This window comes from Drosophila santomea, chromosome 2L, assembly GCF_016746245.2.
Source record: "Drosophila santomea strain STO CAGO 1482 chromosome 2L, Prin_Dsan_1.1, whole genome shotgun sequence".
Lineage (NCBI taxonomy): Eukaryota > Metazoa > Arthropoda > Insecta > Diptera > Drosophilidae > Drosophila > Drosophila santomea.
The window spans coordinates 27,667,266-27,677,717 of record NC_053016.2 but is presented as its reverse complement, the minus strand read 5'-3'; the positions used below and the strand labels follow the sequence as shown (position 1 = coordinate 27,677,717).

The window sequence follows — 10,452 nt, the reverse complement described above, 5'->3', positions numbered from 1 at the left end:
AACATGTCAGAAAACTCCGTTAAAACCCATGATCTAAACATGGTTATCGACATAATTAACAGCGGTATAGACATAATTAATAGGCTCAAGGTGGAAAAAGAACAGAACCAACAAATTGCGATACTGATATTCAACCTACAGCAGTTTACAGAATACATAGAAGACATCGAGTTAGGTATGCAATTAACCAGATTAGGGATCTTTAACCCAAAATTACTAAAACATGATTATTTGAAACACATAAATTCGGAGAAAATGCTAAAGATAAAAACATCAACTTGGCTCAAGACAGACACGAACGAAATTTTGATTATATCCCACGTTCCTAGCGAGGTCACTAAAGTTCCGATATTTCAAATAGTTCCGTACCCAGATGAACATAACTATATTCTAACCGAGCAAATATTCGATAAGTTTTATGTATTCAATAACCAAGTATTTCATAAAGATACAGATAAATTAATATTCGACAAATGTATTGTTGGACTTATTAAACAAGAGCAAACTCAATGCAAATACATTAAAACCCAAAGAAATTTCCAAATAAATTATATAGAACCAAATATACTTTTAACATGGAATATTCCTGAAACAGTTGTCAACCAAGATTGTACAAACAACAAAATATTAATATCAGGAAACAACATCATTAAAATTAAAAATTGTACCATGCAAATAGATGAATTCCTAATTTCTAATAATGTAGCAGATTTTACACAAACGATTTATATCACCAACAATGTTACACGCTTAGAACCAATAAATCACTTAGAAACAAAAGAAATGATAAAATTACATGTAAAACACTACAACTTTTTCCAAATTATATGCATTACAACTTTTGTCATCATGATAATTAGTTTGACTCTGTATTTAGCATATAAGTTTAAAAATATACCTAAGAAAATTATTGTCAAATATTGTAAACAAAAAGAAGAACATCCGCACCTTGAAACTAATGTCAAGGAAAATATTCAACCAGAAAACAATGTTATGATATATCCAAATTTAACGACCTGAGGACAGGCCAAATTCAATGATTGGGGGAGTGACATATCCATAAGTCCCTAAGACTTAAGCACATGCCTACACACTAATACACATACAACATGTACACCCAAAAAACACCCACACACCCATACACCCAACACAACTCTGGATGTACCCAACAGATACCAGATACCTGATAAGTCACCCACTGGTAGACTAAACATCCGTTGCCTAATTTAAACAATCTATGCTTAAGCCCTCGCATCATCGTTGCGTTCCCACGTTCAAAGCTCGGACTCGCAATCCCGAAAACAGAAGTATTAGATTTCAATAAACAAAATTATAAGATTCTAAGAGCACTTGTATCCAAGAGCGAATGCACTTGAATCCAAGAGAAATGCGAAGACTATTAAAGTCAGCAACTCCAAAGCTTTCTCTCTTCATTTGATCAGAACCCTAAAGTCTAAAGTCCATATTAGAAAAGCTCGAAACCGAGGCTTGAACGTCAATCAAATCAGAGTAATTATCAGAGTTCAGTTTGAGACCTAATTATAATCGGTCGGTGTTCTTCTCAACTAAAAAATATTGTAATCATTCAGTAAAATAAAATTATATTTTTTTTACATATGAGTATTGCGATTATTTAATTATATATAAATATTTCTTTACGGAATTTTGTATGCCTAATATCCAGAACTCTCTCTGAATAAGTTATCATAATGTTAATTCCCCCATGCAGAGTTTCTTTATGAGCATCCTTTGCAATTAAACAAGTCAAATGTGACTTATCCAGTATGTTGGATGTTTTACATTACACGGTATCATTGCGTTTTGTAGTCGTCAACCATCTCGAAGTACGCTATCACTATCCAAAAACGGTTTTAGCGCCTGTAACTTACTCTTTGGGTCTATTGGTCTTTTGTTTTTGAGTAGTCTGACTTCGTTTCCAAAATCCAGCTGTTGTTGTATCTTTACCACGGCATTCTTCGCTAGCTTTCCTCCACCGTAAGATGTGACGGCTGTTGCGTTTTTCCTCTCAGCTTTGTTATTAAGCGTAATACATACGCCATTACTCTAAGAAGTTTGTCGATCGATGAATACTTCGATAAAAGATGATTTTAAAGATATTCGGATTTTATCAATGTGTACACCACAACAATTTCCGATTCCTTTTGAGTGGTCCAGTGTTGTGCATCTATAGCTAGCCAATTCGGCCCTCTCCACCAAATTTCACAGATTTTAAGAGCTTGCGGTGATATCCCTCTTGAACAGCCGCTGCATATGCTTTCTCTGATGCATCGCAGAATCCATCCATAATACCTTTGGAGCACCCAGTCCAGCGTGAAATGCTATTGTGTTCTAAATATGATAGATCTTTAGCATATTCCATACACCAGTTAGCTAAGTTGGATTCCAATTCAACGTCCCAAGTCATCGGTAACTCCCACAGTTCCTGAATGAAACATTTGCCTTTAATCGATTTAATCGATTCCTCAATGCAAATTTTCTCCGTAGCACCGTCGTCCTGAATGTCGGCTAAAATACGTTTTTCATTTGCAATCCATTTTCGCAGATGCCTGCCGGCCTTCTCCATCACTTTTCTCAATTTCCTTTGAAGTTCATAGCACTCGTTGACTGTCTCCACCAGTTATGAGGTCATCCATTTAAAAGTCGTCTCTAATTGTTCCTGCTAAAACGCTATCCTCTTGGGAAAAGCGATCTGCCAACTCTCGTAGACATCGGACTGCTAAAAAAGGAGCTGCCGAGGTGCCATAAGTTTTCGGTTGATAACTTAAATTTGGATCATCTCTCCATAGGATATGTTGGTATTCTTGGTCTTTCTCAGCAACCTTTATTTGGCGATACATTTTTTCAATGTCAGCACCATAACATATTGCCACTTGCACCATTTAATTAGAATATCGAATATATCCTTTTGAATCTTAGGACCAGCTGTAATAACGTCATTTAGGCTTAGTCCATTTGTCGCCTTTGCGGATGCGTCAAAAACTACTCGTAGCTTCGTAGTTAGGCTTCCAGGCCTGATGATTGCTTGATGGGGTAAATAGTATTTACCTTGACCCGTTGTCTTTACAGATTCCATATGTCCCATCTTAAGGTATTCTTTCATGAATTCGTTGTATGCAGCCCAGTTCTTTGGGTTTCTTTGAAACTTCCTTTCCATTTGCATAAGCCTTGCCATTGCCTGTTTGCGAGAGTCTCCCAGCTTTGCCTTTTTGTGGAATGGAATTGAAACCACAAATCTGCCTTCCTCGTTGATGACAGTTGTTTCTTGGAATTTTCTTTCGCATTCTGCATTGTCTGTAATCGTCTCATCGGCTTCATCTTCCAATTCCCAAAAGCGTTCCAGGTCCTTTAGATTTATTGTTGTAGTGGCACTTATAATTTTTTGCTTTGCTGCTCGAGTTTTATTTCCGGACACAATCCATCCAAAGCTGGTTTTTTGTCCCAAGACTCCATTCACGGTTTTTATTTTCTCCATCATAATCAGGGGAAATAGATCCACAACTATCAATTCTGCTTGGCTCGTTGAATCGTGGATCTGCTAGCCTGTAGCCCTTCCACTCTTTGTTGATATCAATATCAAACTTTTTGCTGGGAAGGGCTCTTGGAGTTTTGGTAAAACCAATGCTTCCGTTGATGTTTTGAAGCTTCTTGGAATTTTTGGTTTGATCGTCAGGTTATAATGAATTGTTTTCTATGACTACATATATTGTATATAGTAGGGCTATTGCTTGTTTTCGGTTACCGAGGCTGTAAGAGGGAATCGGGGTTTCGTGCACAATGCTGCGCTCTGCGCTCAGCTCGCCAGTATTGGGGTCGGGGTTTTCCTATCCCTATAATCTCCGTTGCCCACCATTCATATAAAAAGATAAGTGCACTTGACGGAAACAACTCTAATCCAAATAAGAAAAATAAAAAAAAAAAGTGAATTTAGCGAATTCCCCAAAACGGAATAAACGATAGCAGAGAGCCGCGTTGTGTTGAGAAGTGATCGAGATGGTAGTGATCACTTGTTCCTCTATACCCTACCGACCTGTGGAACCTGGTGTACATTTCCCCTAGACTAAATCAATTCACCGCATTAATCTTGATATTTCAATGGCATTATGTAATAGGACAGATTATTATTTATTTACAAAATCATATTATAAGTTCAAATTAATATAGCTCACAAAACCAAAAATATTCATATTCATCTTATTTCGTTCTCTAGGCATAATTTTTAGTCTTTTAACTGTCTTTGTCTCTTAGTATATACATGGTTTGTTTTTATTTATTATGTTTTCGTTTTAGGTTTTACTTTAAGTTCAACAGAAAATTTTTAAATATCGATCACCTTATTCTTCTTTAGAAATTCCAACTTTTACTCTAGAAATGTATACCTTTGCCGTACTATTTATATTTTTAAACCTAAATTTAATTATTTATTTATTACCTCATGGTTGTCGCCGAGATGCTCGTTGGGCCCAATGAATTGCTACATGGCTGAAAATTACGGGGTAATAAAGTGTGGATATGTGTGTATGTGTCTAGGTGTATGTATGTATAAAATTAAAAGATAATATTTAAGTAGAACTACTAAGTAAGGGTATTTGTGACCATTGCTAGAGTAGAGATAGAATACTATTTATATATCTAAATGTATTCAATTCAATTCAATAATTTATAAGATAATCTTCACTTTCAATATTTCTCTTCCATTATTGTTCGACTATTTTTCTTCAGTTCTTGTTTAAGGTTTAATGATTCTTCTTCAATTGCTTTCTATCTTCATTACCAATTAGCGCTTTCAATTTCCTTCATTCATTATTTTGCTTCAATTTCAGTTTCTTTTCAATTCGTACTTTAAATATTCTTCTCCGCTTAAACTAATTTCAATATGTACATATATATATATGTCGGGAAGTTAACTGTTTCGGGGTCCTCTGTTGCCGCGTTCCGCCCGCGAGTCGTACACTTCCTCGGTTGCGACATATTCACGCGTCTGCTTTCTCAGAGTTTTCAAACATAAGTGCCTCGTGTACATTTCAACATCGCTCCATCTCGCTTGATACATGCTGGTCCGAACTCACCACAGGACAAGCATTTGTCTCACTCTAACGCATCGTCGAACCGAGGCTATGTAGAACAGAGCAAAATCCGTTAAACTCGCATAACGGAACTCAGCGAACCGCGATCAAAAAGAAACGAAGACAAGAACAGCTCGATACGAATTTTATTTATTAGAGGTGACATGTTTATTAGAGATGGAACATAGAAAATAAAAATAAGACTAATAATGATGCGACACGGCCTTCCTGACCAGCACACGTCCTCGTGTGTAATATAAGTTTCAAAATTAAACAAGCTTAATCTAGAAAGATAACATTAAACGTAATTCAGAGTATTAGTAAGGGTTCTCTTTTTTTTTTTTTTTTTTTTTTTTTAATTTTATTTTTCATGTTATCGACCAACTCGAGTGACAGAAGTACCAAGAAGATCGTTTGTCATTATTAGCAACACACTAGGACAATTCAACCTGCCACGCCGCCAGTCACCAGACATCAAATAAGTCAACACAGTAACACGTGTACCTACTAGCACTGGCAACTTGGCGACGTTGCATGTGTCCCCAATCTCGCATTGAAATCCATCAATGCCTCTCATTCACTTGAGTCTTCAAACAACTCAGTAACTTTCCGCTCACATTGGCATCCACCAACGGATTTCTAACGTCTCTTTCAACGTTTTCATCCACATTGGCATCCACCAACGGATTTCTAACGTCTCTTTCAACGTTTTCATCCACATTGGAATCCACCAAGGGATTTCTAACGTCTCTTTCAACGTTTTCATGATCGTCACATAGATCTAACTCTTTGGGGATCTCCTCTGTTGGCATACTGCGCAAAGCTTCATGTGGGTACTTATAAGTCCGCTTATTAGTTAAAGATTTTAAAATATAACGATCTCCCTCAAGTACCTCTGTCACAAGGAAAGGTCCTTTATACTACTTTTGGTCTAATTTTGTTTGGTGCCTTTCTTCGTTCTTAAGTAAAACATAATCGCCAACACTAAAGTTATCAAATTTGGCTTTGTGCTTATCGAATCTAGTTTTTTCATACAAGGCGTTCTTTTTAATATTTTCTCTCGCGATATTTCTTATAATATTTACATCGACTTTATTAACTTGTTCACATATTGGTAACATATTAAATGGTCTACATTCTTTTCCGATTAGTAATTCAAGAGGACTGGCTTTCGTTATGCGATTTGTAGTACAATTTATAGCTAGTTGTATCTCTCCTAAGGCATCTTGCCAAGAACGATGGCTGCTCTCTACCGCCGTAAGCATGCGTTTAAGCACACTCATAACGCGTTCTACCTGTCCATTGGCACGACTAGCCCCTGTTGCAATTAAGTGTAGTTGAATTTTTTGCATGGAACAAAATTCACTGAAACAAGAGCCTGTAAAGCATTTACCCTGATCTGCAATGATTCGTGTTGGTACACCGAATACGGAAATTGAAGCCTTCAAGGCGTCTATACAACTTTCACTATTAATGGTTACCGTGTGATGCAAAGAAACAAACTTTGTAAACGCGTCAATCAGAACGATAATATATTCCTTTTGATCCCTCTTGCCGCTTAATTTTCCCGTAATATCTATATGGATCGTGTGCCATGGAATTTCTACTTTTGGTATGGGGTGGAGTTCGATTGGCAATTTTCCTGACGGAGGCTTAGTTAACTTACACGTAATGCAATTATCAACGAACTTACGAACATATTTGGCCATGTTCTCAAACCAGTAAAATTCGTACATTTTGTCTAAAGTCTTTTCCCACCCAAGATGTACAACTGCTTCATGGACATGGTTCACTACTGACCATCTGAATGATCTGGGGACAACTGGCAGGCAACGAGTTTTACCGTTCCTTTGAATTTTGCGAAAAAGCATTTTCGAGCGTATTTCATAACTTTTTGCCAAGCTCTCACCCAATTCATTGTTCTGTATTTTAACAACAATCGTGGAAATCTCTGAATCCTTTTGTTGTTCTGCAAGTAACCAGTTGTCCGTTATTTTGGCCAATAGAACATGTTTTTCTTCCTCACCAGTAATAACCCGAGCAGTTGGCAGTGGATTGCGTGACAAGAAATCAACATGTGCCATTTTGGCACCAGGTCTATATTCTATGTCAAAGTCGAAGGACTGCATATATGCCCACCAACGGTGTACTCTCGGCGTTAGTTCAGTCTTGTTGCGAGTAGCTTTTAGGGAATTACAGTCTGTAAAAACAACAAATCGTCGCCCATGTAAATAGTGACGAAAGTGTCTCATGGAGTTATACACAGCTAAAGTTTCAAGCTCGTACGAATGATATCGAGATTCCGTCAAGGATGTTTGTTTGCTGTAATACTCAACTACACGACGTTTATTATCTATTTTGTGGAGTAGAATTGCTCCGTAGCCATCCATACTGGCATCTGTATGCAGTTCAATGGGGTGCCGAGGATCGAAGATAACAAGGACGGGCTCATTTGTAAGCAATTTAGTGACTTTTTGACGAATTTGTTCGTGTTCAAGTTTCCATTCAAATATTTTGTTTTTGCAGGTCAGTCTATATAAGGGTTTCATGATTTCTGAAAACTTTGGCACAAACTGCCTAAAATAAGAGGCTAGGCCAATAAATTGTCTTACTTGGGTAACAGACTGCGGAGGCGGTAAAGCGACTAATGCTTTTATCTTAGATGGATTTGGTCTTATTTCGCCCTCTTTTACCACAAACCCCAGATATTCAACGCAAGATTTCAGGAATGAACATTTTCCGATATTAAAAGAAAACCCAGCCTGCGATAATATTTTCAAAACTGTCCTTAACCTTACAAAAGCTTCTTCTTTTGTTTCTGCGATAATCATTATATCGTCCATATAAACGATAACGTAAGAATGGGCAAGCTCACCCAAAGCTTTCATAACTGCACGCTGGAACACGGATGGGGCATTCTTTAACCCGAAGGGCATAGTTAGAAATTCGAATTGGCCGTCAGGTGTCACAAAAGCCGTGCGTTCAATTGAATTTGCGTGAATAGGTATCTGATGAAACCCGCTGGCCATATCCAAGCAACTAAAGAAACTTGCTCCACGCAACCTAGATATTTGGTCACTAATTAGTGGTAAGGGATATTTTTCTGCAACTGTGTTTGTATTTAGTTCGCGGTAATCCACGCAAAGACGATCAGAACCATTTTTCTTTTTAACGAGTAAAACTGGACTGGCGAACGGTGAGCTGCTAGGACGGATGATGTTAGCTAACAGCAGCTCATTAACCTTGTTTCGGACAATTTGTTTTTCCTCTATACTAAGTCGGTACGGTCGTCTGTGTACAGTTTTTATTGGATCAATTAAGCGTACTTCTAATTCGCCAGTTGTAACACGATTTTTGGGAAAACCGTCTATAAATGAGTCACAGAATTCATTCAAAAGATTTACCAAGATTTTCCTATCCTCGCCACACAATTCGGTATTAACATTTTCAAGATTAAAACTACTACTCAAAGCAGATAGGGTTTGCACAGACCTTGTTTTACATAACTCTATTTTATCTATTGTTATAGTAGCACTAAATCCCTGACTTAAAATTTCGCGTCCAATTATAATATTATAATTAATGCAATCATTAAGAATTACGTGAAAAAGCACTTCGAGACAGTAACCACTTATTGTTACGTTTGACAAAATTTGTAATGTACTAGTAACAGTATTATTTCCGATACCCTTTAAAACTACAATGTTGTTAATTCGTGTGCCCGAGAGTTGGGTGGACACAGATTCTCTTACAAGTGAGCATTCGGCTCCAGAGTCGAAATAAAATGGATACGACTCACCCGATGATATCAATGTCCCAATTGGCTCGACTACGTGACACACGTTGACACGCTTCTCGTCGGCTTTAGTTTGGTTTGACAACGATTGTCTTGCAGGGCAAGCTGACGCTATATGCCCCTGGTTTCCACATCTATAGCAAGTAATTGACCCAGGTTTAGAGTCAGATAAGCGCCCAATACTCGAACTAGATCCTTGTTGATTCTTTAAGTTGTTTTTCACGGAGCGGCAGTCAGCTATCTTGTGGCCAATTTTTCCACAAAAGTGGCACTTAACATTTGGGTGTAGGCGAGCTCTTTTGCTGGTAGAATTTTCTGGAACGGGATGGTCCTTCCTCTTGCCATACGAAAACGCTCTTAGCTCGTTCTGCAACTCGTTGCGTGTTTTGACAGTAGTTGTGAACACAGTGCGTTGCAGCCTACCATCTATATTTGCAGCATGTGCCAGGGCAACAGACACTGCAATTTCTTCTGCGGTCATAGACTTCCATTTTGCCATAAGTGTTGTTATTAATCGGCTACCATACAGCGCAAGACATTCGCCGTCGTTTGGCCGCCCGTTTAATACATTAAAGACTGTTGCTGCTGGCGTCTCATTGCCTTCATACTGCTGAAGGAACATTTCTTGGAATTGGCTCCAAGTCATTCCGGCGAAACAAATTTGTGACAGCCAATTAGAAGCACTGCCCTCCAATGATTTGGTTAAGGCCATGAGCAAAGCACTGCCATCCAGAGGATTTTCTCCTACAATAAGGTCCACTGTAGAGCACCAAGTGGCTGCACTTGAACCGGCGGACTCAGGGTTGAACTTGGGTAGTACAACTACTTGTGTAGTCTGCGAGCCCCTCACGGCATTCACAATTTCCAATAGATTACGATGCTGCATTTCCAAAATTGTGGACAGGCGATCATCAGTGATGGCTTGGGGCTGAGGCGATCCCACTTCTGATGTCGGGAAGTTAACTGTTTCGGGGTCCTCTGTTGCCGCGTTCCGCCCGCGAGTCGTACACTTCCTCGGTTGCGACATATTCACGCGTCTGCTTTCTCAGAGTTTTCAAACATAAGTGCCTCGTGTACATTTCAACATCGCTCCATCTCGCTTGATACATGCTGGTCCGAACTCACCACAGGACAAGCATTTGTCTCACTCTAACGCATCGTCGAACCGAGGCTATGTAGAACAGAGCAAAATCCGTTAAACTCGCATAACGGAACTCAGCGAACCGCGATCAAAAAGAAACGAAGACAAGAACAGCTCGATACGAATTTTATTTATTAGAGGTGACATGTTTATTAGAGATGGAACATAGAAAATAAAAATAAGACTAATAATGATGCGACATATATATATTTCTCTACATTTCTAAGGCATGTCTAGAATTAAGTTAAATCTAATATTTAGCAAAAATATTCTGAATTTAGGTTTATTTTTTTCTTATACGCCCGTAGGCAGCAGCACCATCACTGGTTCGTTTCGTTTCACGTTTTCTCTCTTTCTCGGCTCCTTGATCGGAGTGCATGAGGCACCCTATATCAGCGATATATTCGTACTCACGGCGATTTTTTTCTCTA

The 10,452-nt window shown here is 38.4% G+C and overlaps 1 protein-coding gene across 1 annotated transcript; it reads right to left on the bottom strand.

Moving 5' to 3' along the window:
* Window positions 1-4,918: 4,918 nt before the first annotated feature.
* LOC120458628 lies at window positions 4,919-10,205 on the bottom strand. The gene is made up of 2 exons (XM_039646351.1): window positions 8,884-10,205; window positions 4,919-5,368 (listed from the first exon to the last, which is right to left on the bottom strand). The coding sequence occupies exons 1-2, from the start codon at window positions 9,905-9,907 to the stop codon at window positions 5,364-5,366; spliced, it is 1,029 nt and encodes a 342-aa protein (XP_039502285.1). The 5' UTR covers window positions 9,908-10,205; the 3' UTR covers window positions 4,919-5,363.
* Window positions 10,206-10,452: the final 247 nt, after the last annotated feature.